At 37.6% G+C, this 22,313-nt stretch overlaps 1 protein-coding gene across 1 annotated transcript in view; it reads left to right on the forward strand.

The window, feature by feature from the left end:
* The window catches only part of lmbrd1 (LMBR1 domain containing 1), a 69,068-nt gene that overhangs the window by 19,922 nt on the left and 26,833 nt on the right, over positions 1-22,313 (forward strand). Inside the window, exons 4-7 of the mRNA XM_044372882.1 lie at positions 3,085-3,182; positions 5,035-5,102; positions 8,707-8,801; positions 14,959-15,032. Of these exons, the coding sequence (XP_044228817.1) occupies positions 3,085-3,182; positions 5,035-5,102; positions 8,707-8,801; positions 14,959-15,032 (335 nt within the window). The remainder of the gene's footprint in view (positions 1-3,084; positions 3,183-5,034; positions 5,103-8,706; positions 8,802-14,958; positions 15,033-22,313) is intronic.

The raw sequence follows: 22,313 nt of genomic DNA on the forward strand, positions 1-22,313 counted from the left end.
GATATTCCACTGCTACTGTGCTGTATACACAAAAGAAAACAAAAGAATCTATGAAATAATATTAACAATTAGAGAGCAAGGCACAGCGTTTTTTAAGAAGTGTGAATGAAAGTATGCACACCTGCTCGTATTTGAATTGTGTGTGAATGGTGTGTCAACAACCACCAAATGCACTGAATGGCTATTATTGAAAAGTATTATTAAGTGTAGTATTTCTAAAATAAAAAAAAATAGCATTACCACCATAATGACACAAGGAGCTAATTTTCTGTCTCGTTCCATACTAGTGTTTCTTTTAGAGGGATACAGTAGTTTGCTTAGCAAACCAATTCAGTAACTTTTAAATTCATACATATGAAATGGTCCTTCATTGCTTAATGGACCTCTCAAGGAATGACTGACATTGTTCAAAACATGTCACTTATAACTGCGTGCTGGGCTCAAAGCAGTTGCCTACATTTGCTTCACGGTTAAAATGCCTCTGATGGAAGCTTCCCCTAAGGTTTTCTAGGATGATTTTTTTTCTTTAAAACATGTACTAAAATTGCTTCCTTTCTTACAGACACAAGTGAGCTTTTAACAAGAGTTATTGGTTTAAAATGATTAGAAACTCTGTGCTCCTGTGACTCATAACCCCTTGGATATGTCACTTCATAAAGGATGAGTTCTCTAAATCACTACACTCTGAGTGCAGAAGAGGAATGTGAGCAGGAAAGTGAGCACAGATCTCAAAGCACTTAAAAAAAACAATGAGCACAAAAACGAGAGCATAGCACTTTTTGATAGGCCTTGAAGGCAGCCTTAACATCTGCTGAAATTCTGCCATGTCATGGGACCTCACACTGTATATGCTCAGCAGTTGCTATATATATAACATACTGTATATACATATTATATATATATAACAGATGATTATGTTTTTTGTTAATGCTTTTTTGTTTTAACCACCATGGGTCTCCTTCCTCCTCCTTTTTTCTTGCTAATGGGAATTGCAACAACAGTTTTTCAGTTAAGCTGTAATGTAACAAAATCCCCATATGTTGTGTTTCCCCTATGAGGTAGCAGGTTATGATTGTTTAATATTGTAGTTTTTGTTTTGTTAGTCTGCACAATTAAATACACCTACCCAAATGATAACACTGAGAGCTTCAAACAATGAGAGAAGTAATGGTACGTGGTCTGGAATGACTATAGAAGAACTCTGATAGGATTACAGAACATTAATTTATAGCTGATAGAATGTATGTTATTTAATGTTTCACTATGGTTTTAATGTTTTTTGATAAATCAATAAATTTGTGTCCTGTATTTGTCATCAGAAAGTTTTTTTTAAGAAATGGGGTCAAATTTAACTCAGAAGTTCCTTGGTTTATCTGCCATTGCTGACTGATAATGGAGGCTACATAAAAAATGTTCTTGACATGGCATGCAAAAAGTCAACAGCTCACTGGCAAATTTGACTCTTCGCAACTACTTTTGTCACTCATAAAATAATGATATGACTGAGTGGGAGAATTATATTATGACTGCGGTATACACAGATATGAAAAATTAAAATATATTCTTTGTTGAAATGTGTTGATGTGTACTCTAGCCTGCCAAGGGAAATTCAACATCATTTCTCTTGGATTAGCAAGGTACGTCCTACAGTAATAGCAAACTTGCATGAGAAGAATAATAGGCTATTTACTGACACTGATTCAGGCACAGAGGAAATCTCTCCACTGAAGGAAGGACTCTCTGTCTGTATGTATGTCCTTTGTGTATCTCTTGAACCGTTCATCCGATCGACTACACTCTTGGCAGGTGTATGCCTGGCGACCCAAGGGAGTGCAGTGTCGTATTAGGTGCAGTTTGGACACGCAACACGTTCAATATTAATAAAGTTTGAATTAACTAGAGAACAGCGAGCCACTCCGCTCTGCAGGAGCAGGGCGGGACTTCAAGGCTCTGTGACAGAGTGGGCAAGTGACAGAGAGACAGCGCTGGTGAGGAGAGACAGCGGCGGAAATAAGCTTTTTCTGAGAGAGAGAGAAAGAATGACACCATTATTTTCCAATTGATTCATGGCGATTACGTTCTAAAGCAAAAATAAACAACCATCAAACACTCAGTAGATGATTTACTATGAAGAAAGACGCTCTTAAGCCTCTTTTACACATAGTTCCCAGTAAATTACTGAGATAACATTTCAGGCACCGCTTGTGATTTTCACTATTCACACATGCAGCTACACCTTTCTCCTTTTCATTCATTCATTACATCCAATAAGTGTAGCAGTAAATACAAAGAACAACAATACAAATCTGTATTGCTTTTTTTCTCATGTGTGGTCTGCAGTCTTTTTCACATCACTTTTTAGTATCAGCTCAGTTTGAGAAAAGTTTTTTCACATGACGTGCTCTAAAAAGAGAACAATAGACAGCAAAAACAAAGCTTTTAATCGAGAATGGACAGACTGTTAGGCTACTTCCCAGAGGCAGTTAAAAACCAGTATGTCTCATATAAGCACAAATCTTTTGAGCAAATATACCCACTCAAATGATCTGAAATGAAGCCACAGAAAATAAATGATCTAAGAGCCCACTATGATGGATCCGCTTTATTTTAGGATGTACATTTTTTTCAAAAGCTCTCTGTTATGTATTTTCAGTACAACTCTCATTATACTTGAAATGAGAAAAGAACATTTATTCACTGACAGTACTTAACATCTGTGCATAATAGAATGTTAGTTTCTTTCATGTTGTTAGTGTATACTCTCATTCACCTCACATCAACAGTATTAATATTTCTATGCGTTGAAGCAGCAATACCAGAGGCAAAGCAGTTGGCCCGTTCCAAACAGGCACGTTTTGAATGGGCACTGCATTAGTAACTTAAATTGTAAATTTGAATCAAAAACTGTATAATCTTTGCTGTACTTTTCAGAAATGCATTGCAATATTTTAATATTTTTGCTGTTTGATATTAGCAAAGGCCATGGTCTTTGATATTCAGCTTTAGAAATATTTGGTATAAAAAGATGGAGATGAAGTATTTTGTGACTAATTCTTTGATTTCTCTTTTTTTCTATCCATATAGCACTTTACTCCATCATACTCTTCTGTGTCTTCCTGTGGATCCCCTTTGTTTATTTCTACTATGAAGAAAGGGATGATGACAACGTGAACAAGTGCTCGGTAAAAATCCACCTATTTTCACACATAGTGTTGTAGCCTGCTTAGAAGCACAGCTTATTCACACAGTGAATTCCTCAGCTGTGTGTTCATTCAGGTGTCCGCTCTACTATGCAACAATCTGTGTTAGTAATTTAAGATGAACTTCCCAGCCATTATAAGGCAACATTAACCAAAAGTCTGCATTAACCAAGAAATTGTAACATTTTACGCATGACAACAATGACAGGAAATGGCCTTCCATTTTTATGTATCTGAATTTCTAATCTCCTTATAAACCTTGACTTCTCAAAGAACACACATACTCACCGTGAGCACAGAGATGACATACACATTTTTGCTCACTGCAGAGTGCAATAATGCATGTCGACAGTGGGGATAATGTACCATAAACGACTAAAAGAGCAATGTTGTAAAAAATGAATATTTTAAAACATAAAAAAGAACCATGCAGATGTTTTGGTAGAAAATCTAGTCAACATATTTTTAAGGCTTGAAGATTTTGATTAGATATGTTAAATGTAAAATAAAGCTCCATGGGGTAACAGGTTAGCCACACAAGCTTAAAGGTGATGTTCAGTTTTTAAAGTCTGTCTTAAAACAATAGTCACATGCCCATGTAAACATTGAAAGATGTTTTGCTTAATAATAATTACTCCCTTTCATACTGACAATTAAAAGATTCCTTGGTAATGCACTTTCAATGTGAGTGATAGGAGACAAAATCCACAGTCCTCGCTCTGTGCAAGAATGTATTTAAAAGTTTGCCTGAAGCTAATATGAAACTTCAGCTGGCCAAATTAGTCAAATCAAGTGGATGTCTTCCAAAGTTAAAATCTTTTTATCACAAAATTCCCTGCTATGTGGACATCTGTACTAAAAATGCTCATTCATATAAGCTTCAGATTAGAGCTGAAACGATTAGTCAATTAATTGATTAGTTGCCAACTATTAAATTAATTGCCAATCATTTCAATAATTGGTTAATGGCTTTTTTAAGAAAAAAAGTCTCAACCCAAGTCAAATTCACTGCGTCTAGCATCTCAAATGTGAATATTTTCTGGCTTCTTTAGTATTCTGTGATATTAAACTGAACATCTTTGGGTTGTGGTCTCTTGATTGACAAGACAAGACATTTCAAGGTGCATCTTGGATTTGGAGAAACAGTGATCAACATTTTTCACCATTTTCTGAAATTTTATGGACCAAACAACTAATCGTTTAATTGAGAAAATAATCAATAATGAAAATAATCATTTCCCCACTTACATTGAAAGCACATTAAAAATGGATATTTTAATGGCAGACTGATTACACCAAGTAAAACCTTTTCCGATACTCATATAGGCATCTGATTATTTTTTAAGAATAATGCTAATTGTGAACCTGTCCTTTAAAAAATGTAAGGAAAATAGATCGAAACAATTAAAGCGTAAAACTTAGGACATTTTGTTTCCTTAAAAACAGTCACATTTCCAAACCTAAGCACGACTGCAATCACACTATAAATTATATATCTATCCTTAAAAGTCTTTTTAGCGAGTGATGTACCAAACACCAGCTATCACATAGTGCCTTTTCTCTTCTCCGTGTGTCAGTTTTGAGCTGACAGAGGCACTTTCTCTCACAGACAGGGAGGTCTTTTGTATTGTTACTTTAAAAGCACATCGAATAGCACTGGGAGTGACATGTTATCTCTGCCAGGTCAAACTGCATCTACACTTACTCCATATAGCTCTCAATCACTATAGTCCTTAACTAAATGGAGTATGACCCCCTTCCCTCACTCACAATGAATAATAATATTTCACTTCATGGCCATGATTGACCAGTTTAAATTTTTCTTTTATTACAGCAAGTGAAAAACGCTCTGAAGTACACAATTGGATTTGCCATTGTCTGCGTGATGCTCCTTTTAATTGGGTAAGTTAGAGACATGGATGGCTTCTTCTGCTACACGATAGGTGGAAGGGGATATAACATTGTGTTGAGTTAATGAGAGGTGGAACCCTTCAAACAGCTACAGTGCCATTTGTCTGGCCATGATAAGCCATTCAAGAGAAAAGTCATATACCACTGTCTAAATATAGTTATTATTCTGATTCTAAACTAGATTCCTTACATTTTCTCCACGTAGCAGATGTGGAGGGATTATAAAGTCTTGTTGTGACATTCTATAATGTATCTACAAATCTATACTAATTCTCAGCTATGTCTCTTTTATTAGCAAGTTTTATTCTGGTTGTGAGTAGCACCTACACGACATAATAGAGTTGCAACCATGACAACTACACGTCTGTAGTTCAACCTATACGATTTAATGTGCTCTCTCATCCATTAAATGGTGCACTGGTGGAGGGCTTACCTGGTCTGAGGAAATAAAGGACACATGACTATACTTTCTTAAAGCTTAAAGTTTGGACGTGGGGGCTTTTTATGGACAGAAGCAATTTAGCCCCTCTTTTACCTCATGAACTGGAACTATTGCTGCTTTGTTCTGGGAATAGTTGCTTTGGTCCTTTGATTTTCAACAACATGATGGCTTTTATCCTGGACTGCTTTCCTGGTACCAGGAGCTGTAATGGCTTTGTTTGGTGACTGTTCACTCAGTAGGGTCCTGCTTGATGTTACAAGGCTTTTGTTTGTTGTCTTTATACCTGGCAAGGTGTTAACCTCCTTAAATGGCTCCTGACCTTTTACTGCTAGTTCTTTAAAAATGTTGTTTTAAGGTGTCACTGTAAATAACTTGTTTTAACAAGTAATTTAGTCACATATCCAAACTTTAATTGAATTTTTTGTTAACATAAAGAATATTGATAGTGCAGCTTTGAATACATGAATTATAGTAGTATGTTATTGAACTTAGTTTCAACTGAGATTGAAAAGAGCAGATCTCATTTGCTTTCTTGAAAGGCTTGGAAGGCAGTTCCATAATCTAGGCGCCTTCCCATATACTGTATTTTTTTGAGACTGTGCCAACACAAGTCAAGCTTTATCAGAGGAGTAATCAGCTACTCAGTTAAAAAAAACTGTTTACATGGTGGTAAAGCATGCATTAATTTGAGGATGCCCCATAGAATTTTGAAATACTCTACATTTTTCATCGTTAGCTAATGAATGGAGGCCATTATTGTGGTGATGAGGGACCTTCAACTTGTTTCTGGAGCCATCCGGCTGTGTCCTGCACTAACTGGAGTTAGGCCACTAAACATTGATTTAAGCAGTAAAAGAGAGACTTAACACCATTAGAGCTGCAAAGACATATTTCATATTTGAAGAAAGTAACTTTTAAATAAGTTTTGCTCAAAATGTATAGATCTGAAGTGGCTGGTGAAAGTAACTGTCTTGTTGTAGACACATTTTTGAAGACTTGGGTAAAGGGTTAATTTCACTTCGCTGAGATGTTTTCTCCTGAAATAAAAAATATAGTAAAAAAAGACACATTATATTACCAAAGGGGAAGCTTAAGTACAAGTAAGGACCTTTTGGCATATCTGCATGCTAGTATGGCAGAAGATGAGACCCACTGAGACTTGAAATTTTCAGTTTTGCACACACTGTAAGACAAAGGGAAGTATAAGATGCTGAACTACTGCCAGAGAACTACCTTTCACCTGCTCTGATGAAGGCCTTTTTGAACTTTTTTTGTCTGAAGGTTCTGAATACCATTGAAATTCTTTTTTTAAGGTCATAACATAATCCCTGTAGATCCAAAGAGCAGCAAATTTCATTGTATTTTTACATGCTAGATACTAAGAAACATTCTGGCCTATGCTTCAGGCGTCAAGAAGGATTAATGATGAATGTCAAAGGGATTTCATGATCAGTAGAATCAAAGGCTGTACTGAATTTGAGTATCAATACTATTGGATCCTTTCCTCATATTGGCTTGCATGAAGATATGTACTGGTAATCCAAAGAAGTGCAGTTTCTTTATCTTATCATGTTATCTAGAACCTTAGATGAAATGAGAATCTTAGAAATTCTGTAGGCCTGTAAGTCTGTGGGAGTGATGGGTCAAAATGGCTAAATGTAAAGCATATTAATTAACGTAATTGGGAACTAATGGGATGTGAGGGAGCTTATTACAATAAACAAAACATTAGATCATCCAGGAAACAACGGTATAAAGGTAAAATCCTCTAGCTGATTAAAAGATAATTGTATATATGAGACACAGTATCAACAAGTTTGTGCAAATAAGCACTGAAGTCACTTAGCAGGTCATGAGAGTCATGGTTAACAGTACTAACTGTGGCTGTAAAATTTAAGATCTTATACAGCTTATGTTTTTAACAAAAAATTCTCTCCAAAATGGATTGAAAAGGATAGGAGGAGGCATAGAGCTTAGAAGACTGTCCATTTTGTTAAGAATAGAAATTAATAAATCTTTCAGGGGTGAGGTAGTAACCAAGGTGGATAAGCAAAGGTCAATAAAACGGTTTGCAAAATCCATTTTATATGATGTGTAAGTTATAAGTTCACAGTTAACACATATCAACTAGAGATGCACCGATTGCAATTTTCTTGGCCGATTCCGATTTCCATTTTTTTTTATAAGTCTGACCTGTACCAGTTGACGGCGAGTCTCTGCTGCAGTTGATATCATGTAGTTTTAGAGTGTGTGTGTGTTTGTGTGGCTGTGATGTTACTGTCTGTGCTGCTGTGAACCATCGTGCAGCATGTGTGTAAAGAGCCGGTCACCGGTCGTGGCTAGTCAGCTAAAAAGTGGTTTTCGATAGGTGGCCGATTGATCTGTGCACCTCTAATATCAATAGAGAGATGTATCATATTAAGCATTGAGAATTATTTATTAGATATAGTATATGACATGTTTTATTTATTTAACTCTCATTTAACAAGTCCTATTTACATCAATAATTTCTTTGGCAAGGAAGATGTGGCTGCAGCATACTAAGACAAAAAAACATACAATATAGTGAAAGAAAGAGGTACAGACTAAAATTTTACAACAGTGCAAGTAAGAAAGAAGAGACATTTACCGTGGTGTTTAGACCTGCCATTGCTGGAGTGGAGAACATACTATAAAAGCCTCTTTTCCCAATTTGAGAAGATACAGGACACTGAATGTCTGTGTATTGGGATTCAATGTTGGACCACAAGTAAATTTTTATGTGCCAGCTAGCAGCTTTTTGACATTATACGTCATAAAAATATAGTTTTTGTAAAGAAGCTGCACTGGTAAAGCAGGAATCATTTTCTCTCTCTCTGTCTGTCTTTCTGGCTTTCTTTCAGCAACAGTGACAACACTGGTATCTTTTTTTAATCTTTTTTGTTTTATATTGTAATGATAAAGAATATGGGTAGTGATTTTCTTTGCTTTATTTTCCTTTACTGGTATGGAATCTATGCATGGGTTGTAGAGATACTCCATGTACTAAAATATACAGAGACTACACAGAAGCATATCTGGTTATCTGTGTACAATGTGAGGACAGTGATATCTTAGAAATAACCAAAAGCATTTGACCTTACCCATACTTAATTATTGTTTCCTTGCTTTCAGAGCTTTTGTTCCACTTGAGGACTCACATGGTCAGAATTCCACTCAATGGGAATGGGAGAAAGTACAGCACCTTTTTGAGGAGCTTGGAAGTAGCCGTAAGTATACCTGTTTTGGAGAATAGTTGTTATTTATATAGTTGTTGTTACCATGCCTATCAGATTTTATTTCTTTTTAAGTAAGTAAGACTTCTTATATTCATTACTCACTTGAGCCACATCCACGGCTCCTATCTATTCTTAAGTACTCTATGCTCTCCCGCTTATTTTTATCATCTTTTTTGGTTTATCTGGCTATCATGCAGCCACATTGATCAATGTAAATGCTTTGGGGGGAGCAAACTTTAGATGCAGCTGGCAAAACAAAAGACACAAGTGGTTGGTAGTTTTTAAGATGTGTTTCTTCCATCTTAGTACTTATCGAGGACAGGGAAATGGAAGATAGCATCCTTGAAATCAATTCAATGCATCTTAGGTTTGGTTGTGAGGAAAATATTTTAAATAGACATGGTTACTCATGTTTGGAAGTTATGAAGCCTTATTGCTGAATGATAAGGAGAGTAGAAGCTTTTCTGAGGCATACAGAAACAACTGGAATATATCACAGTGGGTGAGCTTCAAATGATGTAAAAAATAATGAAGTGATTAGTGAACATAGTGCTGTGTGATTTGAATTTCACAAATACCTTTATAGGGAAAAGTACAAGGTCAGATTTCCTCCTGGCAGATCAGAAAATTGCTCAGATATAGTGTATTTTTATTGAACCCACATCCATATCACATTACCATGCACTGTAACTATATTTAACCTAATGAGATGTCTGTTACATCCCGCCTATTGATACACACACAGATAACCAAAGTAATCATATTGAATTGTATATATTTTAGCTTACATCGTCCTTGCTTCTATTGGTCAGGAATTACATTGCGGCAATCTGCTGGTCACTCATGGACAAGTGTGTCCGTTGTTGCAACTAGAAACAACACAGAGTTGTAGGCCGAAAAGTGTTTGAACAACATGCTTTGTAACCGAACCGAGCCTTAAATAAAAGGTGTCACAAAAAATGGACAGTGAGCCTTGTCCGGTTTAAGGGTGTAACAGTTGCATGCAATAAGATGCAATCATGTTTACCAGTTAAAAAAATCTAGTATTGATGGTTAACTGCATGATCCCAACACTGAATAACCTCCTTGAGCATCATCACTTGTTGAATTTAGCATCGCCTGTGTTTATGTTCATGCTAATGCAGGAACATTGCCAAACGTGGACTCCTAGCAGTCCTCTGGCCTTTTGCCATATGGGGATCAAGGAGGAAGTTGAACCATCTGCCTCTCTTCACAATAGTGGACCCCTACATGCTCTCCCTAACCTTCCTCCGTTGGCACAGGGGGTAATTGCTAGGCTGCTGAGGAGGAAATGTGAGGATCATCCTTTTTCTAATTCCCCATCTCTCCTCTCTCCAGATGGGAGGTTAATTGTGTAAAGGAAAGGCACTTTTGCCACATAACCCTGCTGACTGCTTTGCTACGGCTGTTCATTAAGGCCACTACATCTTTAATGGCTCAAACATTACGTTTGTTACAATGTTCCAACAATGCTTAAATGTACTCCAGATCAGTAGCTATAGAGTTGGTATTCAAGACCATACAGTATAATCTTGTATTTTCTGCATTGCGTCAAGGGGGATTGGAGTGGGTAGGAATCCAACTTTACCAAAGAAGAATACTTGGATGAGATTCCTAAAACTTTTCCTGCCCATCCCCATTATCATTGAGACAAGAACAAATAAACTTAATCTGACCCTGACATACAATACACATACTGTACAAACATGTGTATACTATGTGTTAAGGAAAATTGGGGTGACTGTAGATCAGGAGTTAGAGCGGGACGTCCACTAAAGGGATGATCGGCAGTTCAATCCTCCAGTCCGCATGTCAAAGTGACCTTGGGCAAAATACTGAATCCCAATTGCTCCTGATGGCTATTGTGTGAGTGTGTGTGTGAATGAGCATTAGATTAGATCCTGAAGAGCAGGTTGGCACCTTGCATGGCAGCCTCTGCCATCAGCGTATGTATGTGTGTGTGTGTTAATGGGTGAATGTTGACATGTATTGTAAAGCGCTTTGAGTAATCGGAAGACTAGAAAGGCGCTATATAAGTGCAGTCCATTTAACATTTAAATCTAAATTGTAGCAATTATTTCTACCACTGTATTGTTACCATCTCCGGAGGTACTCTGTTTAACCTTCTTATCCTGCCAGAGAAAGACTTCTGAAATTTACCGAACTCCAGTGGAGTAATTCTGTGTTTTCTTGTATGAGAACTACTGTGTTTACAGAACTGTTAATTCTTATATCTGGCCCTGACTTTCAGGTCTCCACAGATATTACCATACCACACATACTACAGTATATATGTTTAAAAAAAGATAAGAATATATGTTAAAAGATCAAATCAGATTTTTTGCTTGTTTTAGCACATATAATCACACAAATTACAGCTGACCAGCTTCCAAAGCATACCACATTTGTAATTTTTTTACCCTATCTTCCAAGCAGCCATTGGTATCCATTCCAAACTACAATTTGGCAATCAGCTTGCTAAGACTTGTAGCTTGCATAGGATATAATTTTATCATAAGCACTATCAGATACAGTGTCATCCCATTATAATGTAACTTAAAATTAAAATTAAAAATAGATTTAATGTACAATCGACAGTAATTTTTTGGCTGTGTACCAAACAGCAGGTTAACTATCCAGCTGTCTTGGAGTTTCTGAGTAGGGTCCTTGTTGGTGCCACCTGGTGACTGCTGCTCTATTTCTTTACATTTTATGTATGGTCACTGTGACTACATAGAATACTAATCACAATGCAACCCTGACTACTTCTGTATCTAGTTTCACAGATCAGCATAATGTGCAAAATCAGATTCTCACTAATCCACTCTGGGAGAATCAGGGTTGACACATTGCATTGTAATAGAGTGTAACTGTAGTCATAAGTAAGATGCCACTTACAGTATTTGGATATATTTGCAGAACTATTAATTTATCAAGTTTTGTGTCATGAAAGACTTTTTTACTCAGTATGTTCCAGGTTTACATTATCTTTTTACTTTACTTGCTGACTTCAGAACATTTTGTTCTTTTCTGTAATTAAAGCCACTGCGGAAAAAGTCATATGGAGACATTTTTACATGCAGGTTATTTTAGCTGTTTAATTTAAAAAACGATTCTTTTGATGATCTTTTTTTTTTTGTTACATAGAGTACATTGTCAAAGTTGTTTGCTAACTGAGTTATAAAACAGTATGGATAAAAATAGAGGCTATTCTTTATTAAAATGCATTTGAGACTTCAGTTGACAGATTCATGGTGAGGGAGTTGAAGTGATGCTGTTGATGTCATCTTGATTGATCTTTTGACATTTTCCGCCATCCCTCAAATTTGTGCTAGTGCTTTATCTCTATTAGCATGGTCTCGCTCAACTGTGGGATTAAAGCTACAATATGCCCAAAATATATTCTTCAACACAAACTATTATCTAACCCCTTTTCCCAAATTGTATTACTTGTATAGCTTCACCCACACAAATGAAAAAACCCCAACTCTAATAGTGTCTTGTAACTTTCCCAATTTTGCTATAAACCTACAAATGCTGTCATATAACAGTATGTGGTTATTGTTTCAGACAAACAGTATACTATATCCCATCCCTTAAAAATAAAACTGCTTCCTACTACCTTTTGATGATTCTGTCATTCCACAGAAGGTGGGTGCCAGGGCTTAAGGAACTCCTTAATAAACACCTCCCTACAAGTCATTTTCATGCACACAACCCAAAGGGCTATATGCAGGTTGAGATAAGAGCTACCTCATTCTATTGCTGTTGGATTCAAAGCTGTACAGATGTGGAAGCACCACTGATACTAGACAATATTTCCTCTGTTTAATCCCCGGAAAATCTGTTCAAGAAACCAAGAAGAGTGGCAGCAAACATCTATCCTTTGCTTTGTGTGGAGTTCATGAACGGTATGTTCTCCATGCAGAACATGGAGCTATTGTCTATTTTACCAAGCTCACCACTAAACAAAGGCGGCAAAATTGCAATGAAACACTTGGGAATAGGAAACATGTATTCAAATGTTAATGTTCAGCCCAGCTGTCAGACTTCAAAGTTTTCATTTCGCATGGAATACAATAGGGAGCCAGTATATAATTTATCTCCATTTTCCACCTCTTTGTCCTGCTGCTTGTGAAATGCCTCTAAAAGAAAGTGATAAATGTTATAAACAGCACACATTATACATGCCCTGAATACTGACTTAATATTCGCCAATCAAATGCCTCTGTCAAGGAGAAAGGCAAGCAGAGAGCCACCTATGCCCCTGCTGACAGGTGGGCTGGGCACTATGAAGTTACTGCTGAGAGGATGTGGGTTATCTGTGAAGGGACAACTGTGTAGCTTTTTACGTGGGGCCATATGACAGGTGGGATCTTGACAGGGGAGAGAGGCAATCAGTCTCTTCATCAATCCCTGTCTTCTAACTCAAGCTCTGACAGCTGGTGTGACACCTACTGTTGCCCTTGCCTGATGGGTGGTCCCCTTTCTGCCTCAATCAAAGGTGACACACATCAACTCAACCTACATACATTGAAAGATCCAGCTGTTTAAACACTGATCCTGATCTATGTATGATGAGAAAAAATGGTGACCAGATGTGCCTCCAGAGGAAGGCTTTGCTACAGTGCATTCATTAAAGACACATACTAGATCCAGGAGTATGAGAATACCAGCATGACGCATTGTCCTTGTAAGTAACAGTCTTGCCTTCATTGAACTTGAGCATTAGCACAGAGATGCATCCTTAAGAGTTCAAGATGGGCTGTGCTCTTGGCATCAGGTGTGCAGTTGGTTAAGATGCAAAACTATCAATTTTTAAAATTCTTTATTCTGGACACTTGCTCTTTTTTTTGAAGTGATGTATTTTTCTCTCAGCAATTCCAGGGGCCTCCCAATTTTATATTCAAGACACTGAAAGAGGCAGTTCACCCAAATAACATAAAAAAACAAACCAAAAAAATAAATTCTCAGTTACCTTCATGGTATCTAGATGTGGTATAATTTCAGTTTATTTTCAGAGGTTTTATATTACCACTTTAAAGAGGTACTGCAGCAAATTAATATTCAACACCAATAAGGTTGGGAGAATCACAAAAGACAGATTTTTAAAAAGACGAAATCAAAATGGAAGCATTAGATATCAAGATATCCCTAGAATCGGTCAAGCTCCAAACATGCTGGATCCTACATTTCCCACAACTCACCCAATAGCATCTTTTTTTGGACCCTCCTTACCTGGTAATTTCCTACTTTCAAGATCTATGCCCACAGTTTGGAAAGTGTTTGTATTAAAAATGTGTATTCTTCAAGTCCAAGTTGGAATAACCCCAATGCCGTCACTATGACATCAGTGGGGTTATTTCCTCAGACTTGGCAATGCTCCTCCCCGAGCCATAGAAGACATAACTACTTGTTTTCACAGGCTGAGTAGTATCCACACAAGTAAACTGACCTCATTTGCACAATCAGTGGAGTGCCTTTTGAAAACCAGTTAATTGATGAAAACTTTCACTATTTTCAGTATCTGTCTACCTTCATTAGAAAGTTACACATCAAACTGCATTGATTGCACCCATTCAAGAGGGAGACTGTGTCCCATCCCAAATATTAACTAACCGTAGCTAACACTAGACTGCTAATATGTATTTTGCATTCTGTTCCTGCCTTTAAACCAGCTTTACTTTGGCAACAGCACTTTTGGCTGAGTACATCACAGTAAGTTGTGTTTCAACAAGCAACACAACAGTCCTGTCCTTTTTGAATTATATGTACTGCACGTGGACTCAGAGCAAACTAGATTACATCAAATAGTCTTAATGAAAAACTTTCATTGGATTGTCTACAGGAGTGCTGCATTGACATTATAGAGGCATCTGTAGAATATTAAAAAAAATAGATTCAGCGTTACTCAGTCTGTACAGTCACTGCAATAGGGTTTGAATGCTGGAAACATCTCAGCTTTTAATGTTGAATTTGAAAACCCATTAGCCTGCTGAAATACCATCAAAGAAAGCATAAGAACAAAGGCTCATGATAGCTTGCTCATGTGGCAATCAGGCCATTGATGTTTCTTTCAGAGGTCAAGTACAAATCTCTAATGGCTTTCCTGTCTTTCCACCTGCAGATGGTCTACCTGCTCTGTCTTTCTCCATCAGCTCCTTGACCTTGATTGGCATGCTGGCAGTGATCACTTACACGGTGAGTTTGGACCTCAGACAAGTGGTTGATGTTGTTTCATGTGTTCAGTGGAGCTGTATCTCCACAGCAATTAAGGTTCTTAATTTGTAAATCATCCAATGGGATGATTTCCAAAGCCTGGTAGTCTGTAGTTTAATAGGACCTGTGCTTATTGAGACATTAAACATATCGAATGTATGTTTTGAGGTACAAAGAAAGACAGAATTGAATAATTTTCCTTTTGTCAGATTTACCTAACATGTTTTTTCACTGGAAATGTCATGCTTGATAATGCACGTGTTTGTAAAATGTTCTTTGAGGTGCAGTGCAGTGTCTTAAAGTTTTGTATGTGCAGATGGTTTCCCATTATCTTGGTTGAGATGAACCTAGTGATGGAGTGGCCTCTCAGTATTAGTAATGCCTTGTGATTCTAAAGCTCTTCCATTCAGTTGCTCAAATTGCTCAGACTGCTGTCTTTCACTTGAGCATCCGGGACTTCTGCATGATGTATGTGCACCCTCCACCGGCTTATCAACCACTTATCTGCTGTCTATTTATATATATATAGATCTACCTCAGTGTCCATTAATATATGCCTATATTTTGATTCCCTCAGCATTCTGCAGTTTTTCATTTTTTCCTAGATTAGAAAAATTGACTGTGCTGTAACACTTGTTAATGCTGTCCATTTTTCATAGTTGTTATCTTGGTAACTAGACTGTGAATATTCCCTGGAGGTGGTGGCTCTGGTGTCAGGATGGGAGAAACACAGAATAGTGCCAACTGGGGAAAAATACACACAAAAAAACTACTAGGGTTTCAACCCAGGGAGTCAGAGTAAAAGTGACAGCCAACCCCAATCTATCCAGTTTCTGTTGAGCTCAAAGAGTCCTATTTGACCTATTTGACAAATTACACAACAATTGAATGTGGAGCTCTTAATGAGTAATACACAACCTAGTCAAGTATGTTATAAAACCAATCTCCCTTTAACATCTTATAATCCATCTCAGCTGGGATTTCATCCACTGCTCTCTCGCTTTGCTTCTCACAGTTCTCTAAAGAGTGGATAATTACATAGTACATTTAGAGGGTGAAAGTGTGTTCAGATTTGCACTGACCCCATGTTGCTATGGACTCTGCGAATGCCCTGTGGAATTCAGAACTCCCAGTGTGTCTTTGTTTTTGATGTTCCTTGTTTTGATGAAGTCAATCAAAGAAATCATCCCTGTAGGCAACATCAGCAGCTGCCCCTGCCTCTTTTATTCTCACAGACACAAACACAGAAGCTCTTCTTATCTCACTTTTTATTCTTTCATTTACTTTATTCTCTCTCCCTTCCTAACCTTATCCACAAGCAACAATACTCTTCTTGGTGTCAACTTACCCATATTTGCAAAGAGCTGTGTGATTTATCCTTCTTTACCATGTGTTACTATTAAGCCTGATTTACTTAATGGAAGCTAAGTGATGGGCTCCATAAGTAGCGGAAATGTTGTCTGTGACTCCTGGGCTAATTTATCACTACTCTTTGTGCAGGAATAGCCACCCCACCTTAATGTAAACAACTCTTTGATGTAAACAGTATATAACACTGCAGCCTAGTGCACATTATAGCTTACAAGTGCAAGCTATAGTTTTGACTGCTTTCTCTGGTGCACACTAATTTATACTCTCTGTGTTTTCTGGTTAGATCAGGTTTGGCATCTGTCTACCTTTCCACTAAACTAAACCAATGCTTTAAACAGTATTTTTGGCATCTTTTGCCTTTATTAGACAGAAGCAGTAGAGAGATGACAGGAAATGAGGGAGAGAGAGATGCATCAAAGGTCTTTGGCCCATGGTTGGCATCCCAGCCTCCAAGCCATGGGGGTGTGCCTGCTTTAAACAGTGTAAATATAAAATGTTTGTAATGGTAAAATAGTAAATAGTGTAATAAATCCACCACTGATGATAAACAGTTTCATTGTTCTGGTACAGTTACAGACTGCAGTATATTACATTAAGCTTGATTTAAGAGGAGATTATACTCAAATTCAGGTCTGTTTAATTTTCCAAGTCTATATTCCTGACATACCATAGATATAATCTTTTGTGTACTGTTGAATTAAGAGACTATACTTTTAAGAGGACTCAGCAAGTTAATTTAAAATAGCTAACTAGCATTGCATTGGACTTGAGATGATAGTCATAGTTACTTCATCCTCAAGCGGTCACTTTGTGTGTTGTGGATTTAATTTAATAACGCAAATTTATAATTTAGGGTAAATTTCCTCCACATTTCCTGGAATATTTGTGTATACATATTCACTTTATATTATGCCCCACTCTGTTTGATTGTACCCAGTAGTGATGACAGGGGACCGATCAGGCAGATCTCAAAGCTCATGTATCATGTGAAGTCCTCTGGCTTTATTTAAAAGCTTGGCTAGCATAGTGACTTATGGCTCTCATGACTGTCTCTTGCTCTTAAATTGCTAGCCTTAAAATGCTGATGCTGATCTAAAGTTGGGAGGATTAATTTATGTTGATCTAATCACAGGCCCCAAGATTAACCTGGAAAGATCGGGGTCTCTAAGGGAATCAGGGTTTTTTTTTGTCCAGTGTTTCCCCTCGGGGGACTCAGCAGCCACATGTTCCTCTGCTCACTGTTTCTCTGTTTAGTGTCTTCAGGTTAGGCTAACCAACTGTAGCTAACTTTGGAGCTAACCCCCTTCATTTATCCAGCAGTTAGGGAAACAAAAGATGAGACTTTTCTTTGTCTCGACAAGCTGCAGCATTTATTAACTGACACACTGTAGCCTTGACTGTACATTTATGGCCAGATTGACAACTTACTGCTAACCTTTTCCTCCTCCTTTTCCTCTTAACCTTCTGTTCTCAATGCACACCACCTCACTTAGTGCAATCATCCGCTCCCATGGTTTCTCATACCATTGCTATGCTGACGATACCCAGCTCTTCCTATCATTCCCGCTGGAAGACCACACAGTCTCAGCTTGGATCTCGTCATGCCTTGTAGATATCTGTGCATGGATGAAAGAACGCCCTCTGTTTAACCTCTCTAAGACCGAGCTCCTTGTCATCCCAGCTAGTCCCTCTATACAACAGCAGATCAGTATCCAGCTTGAATCAGCCCAACTTGTGCCCACAAAGTCTGCCCAAAGCTTGTTTTTCCTGACTAGATCATTGCTTGTGTTTTACCAACTCTCAGATGCACGTTGCTTTGGATAAAATGGTTGGTTAAGATTAAATTATGCCTCTTAAAATGAATGTATGTATCCTTTTCTCTCTTTTATTAAGCATGAGCCTGCCATGCAAAAGACACCACTAATTGTCATAGTCCTTTAACCTCACAGTTACACATATGAAGCAGGCATACTGCCTGCAAGTAGAGAAGAGGTAAGACAATGTCTTTAGAAACTCAGAGGAACATTCCGAATGTTTGAGGCAGTCTGGGAAGCCTGTCAGTCAACCAAGGCAGGTTTGTTCATGAAAAATAATGCTAGTTGGATTTATTTTAGTAAAAGAATGGGTTAAAATTGCTGTGCATTTAAAAGAACTTTTTAAAATGTTACATTCACACTCATTGCTCCTCAGGCAAACGTATATTGCTTAAATCACTATTTAGACCTCCACCTGGCCCATATTTAAATCATTTTAGGCATTAAAAGTAATTTTATGTAATTTTCAAAAATTGTCAATGAAAATTTGCAAATGAGGCCACTAGACTTTAGTGAATGCCTTCTCTGCAGGGAGACAGAACAACAGATGGTGGTTTATTGCATCTGTTATGACCTATAACAAAGCCAAACTGGTCCACCAAGATGACATCTAGAAGAATGTGGTCTAAGCTTTTAGCCAAAAGCTGTTCTGTAAGTTTTCAGTCTACGTCCATCCGCTGGTCAGCCTTGTCTCAATATCAAGGATATGTTAGTAACCACCATAGTATCCAGATTCAGGAGGGTAAGACAACATTTCAGTCAGGTCACATAGCAGGCTCTGAAAATAATTATAAAACTTAAGAGTCAGGCTGTCAGGGCAAGGGGCCATATTGTTTTGCTGGCCAATAATTGCCACTTCCCTGCTCTTGCATCGTAGGCTTGTTGAACATTCATTCTACTCTTGCAGTGTTTGAGGAAGATCAGCAGCTGATGAGAATTTTTGCATTCAAGCTTTACATTAAAAGTTTCTCTCAGATTTGTGCAAAAATTTAATAAACTTTAGAAATATCTGTTAATGTCTCTACTATAACACCTGATTCATCTTTAATGGCTGGCAGTCTGCTTTTTTCCTAGTGAAATATTTGCTCAGTTTATCAATAAACACATACATCTGATGCTTGCTAAAGAGAATACATTTCCCAGATGTCTTTGAGTTATCAAAGTGGCATCTATTTAGAGTGTCAGGTTATCTAAAGGGTTGGCAACTAACTCTCTCTGGAGCCTTTCTTTAGATTTTTATCCATGCTAGGGGCATGGCTTTGAGGGATGGCAATGTTGGTTTGTCTGTCCACCACTTTGTTCCATACCGAAATATCTATATAGTATTTGACGGTATTCCCATTCAATTTTTGAACAGATATTTATGGTCCCCAGAATCGTAATCCCACTGATTTTGGTTTTCTCTGACTTTACTTTTAGCGCCACCAACAGATTAGCACTTTTGGCTTCCATTGTTTACAACATAATGTCTGCCCATGACATGTAGACTACAGCGCAAGTCTGTGTACTTTGTCTCTCTATGGTATAAGACTGGCACTCAGCCTGCCAGCTGTTGTCCATCAAACGCAGACACCAGCAAGCCCTTCTAGCTGTCTGAAAGAAAAAGGAACATTTCTGATTTTCCCAAAATACCTTTTTTCTTCCTTTTAATAATACAAAACTGTTAAAAATACATAAAAAATGAAAAATGTGATTTCAGTTGGACTTAAAACTATTTTGTGAAATATTGAATGAACCCGTTGTTCTGAAGAAGATTATTTTTTAATAAATCACTGCGGACAATGCTTTATGTTACACTTGTCCTGAAATATTGGTGAACAGTCAGATATAAAGATGTTAACAACTGAGCAAGAGATCACTCTGTGGAAGGCCTAAAAAAACAGTTATCAAGGCTGATTTGTTGACTATAGAATAAAAAATATACTGTATGTCAAAGATGATCTATTTTTCTATAGAGCCCCATTGTGTACGGAGTCTAGTAAAGACCGCCCAAGCTCTGCACCATATCTGCGGCCCTACGCCCCTTTTTGTGATTTCCTGAAACTAAATTTTTAGATGAAACATTAAACTATAATTTAATGTTTAAATATGAGTGTGTCACTTAAGGTTTCCACTGGATCAAACCATAATGCACCCCCTTTTCAGTCCTGACCTCTGTTATTAACAGTTATGGCCTTAAGAATTAAGGATGCAATGACTCAACTCCTGCATGTCAAGTGGAATAAAATACCTGACAAATCCAGTCACTTTTTAATTTAAAATTCTCATTATTACATAGGTGAGACTCCCCTCCAGAAACAAATGAAGAATTTACTACAAAGATAACATGCATCTCAGCTTTTCTGAATAAAAACTCTAGATATATTCATACAATTGCAAATGCTCATGAGAAAATACAACACAACATCTTAGAAAACAGCTAATGTCCATTGACGGAACAAAGAGCTGTGGCTTACCTCAAAGAGAACATATATCATTAGGCTGTAATACCAAACTCTTGAATCAACACAACATCCATCGTGGATGGATGGTCTGGGTTTTGTTTTGTTTTTTTCTTCCCAAAGGATTGCGTTTCTTGACCCAAAAGTGATAAACTTGATAATCATAGTTGTTTACTGTGAAGGAGGTGTGCTAGGTCTAGCAACAGGAAGCTCTTACCAAACAAGCAGTCATACACTTGGCCCCTCTAAATTTTTAGTGATCCCAAACACTTCAATTTTGGTTGTTTTCATTCAGTACCTCACACTTGGTCTTAAACATGGCAACATGCTATCGATATCTTGCAGTGAAGTTCCAAGAAAAAAACAAATGAAACCATGAAAAGACTATAAAGTGCTCATGGTACAGTGAGTCACATTTCCAGCAGATCTGATTAGCTTGGCTATGGAGGAGAGGGGTGGTTCTTCATCTTACATGCTGTCGCCATTTTGACATGGCTGAGATTATATAGCACATGTGTCACATATAATGCTTTGGGAACCTTTTCTCAGATCTGCAAATGTACCAACAATCAGAATATGCACTGGAGAGTGACGGGCTTAGGCTATTTTCTGTTAGATTTTAGTTCTAAATGTAAAACACATATTTAGGAAATTACTAGTGAAATACCACAGCTGACTGAATTTTAAAACAATTCATCAAAACATTATGCTCCACTGCCGGAAAACAGCCTAAAAATTGCCAAAGGCAACAATTTGTGATCATCCCTCGAGTTATCAATCAGTCAATGGATCGTCAGTCAGCACAACCCTAGTACAGACTTCTTAATCTGGATACACAGAAAATATGAGAAGGCACAGTAAAAGTTTTATGAAAGTTTTCTGAGTGGTGAAGGGACGCTTTTGTTACCCTTATGACCTTTAATCACACTTAAATTTTCAGTATAGACAAACACACGAATAAAGCTTTCCTGAATCAGGTTTGTGGAGCTTGTGATGCTCCAACCAGCCAAACAGTATTAGGGCAACCAACATATGTGGTAGTTCTACCGAACCTGCAGGATTTATGGGAATGTGTATGTGTTCGGTTTTATAGTTTGAAATACCATTAGCTTGGTTAATGAATTATCTCAAAGCCAACTTGTGTAATGCACCTGTATCCTGAGTAGTTTTAATTAGCTTGGTTATACTGGATTGGCCTCTTTATTAAAAGGTATTGAGAATGTAGGGGGGGACCTCCTCTCCCTCCTCCCTTTTGGCTCCACTATCACAAGTAGAAAGAGCAACAAAGAGGAGGCTTGTGTAGGAGACCTATGTCCACCTAGTTCTCCCTCTTCCCACTCAGCAGTCACATGACTCTCTCTGAATGATTTCAGCCAGTAACTCCCCCCTCATCCAACCCACACATAGAGTCACACACACGCTCTCATCCACCCTGCCGTAAGCTATTTCTGGTTATTATTGACCACGGTGGGTTTTAAAATAACTTTAATGAGCATGCATGATTATGTGTGAACTAAAAATGTACACTCCAGCAGAGGGACACCTGGGTTTTTTTCCCCTTTTACATTTCTCTCATGTAGTTGCACATTTGAGGGGAAGGGAAATGTTTCTCTTGGGATCTGGGACAGGTTTTCCTT

Source organism: Thunnus albacares, chromosome 14, assembly GCF_914725855.1.
Source record: "Thunnus albacares chromosome 14, fThuAlb1.1, whole genome shotgun sequence".
Lineage (NCBI taxonomy): Eukaryota > Metazoa > Chordata > Actinopteri > Scombriformes > Scombridae > Thunnus > Thunnus albacares.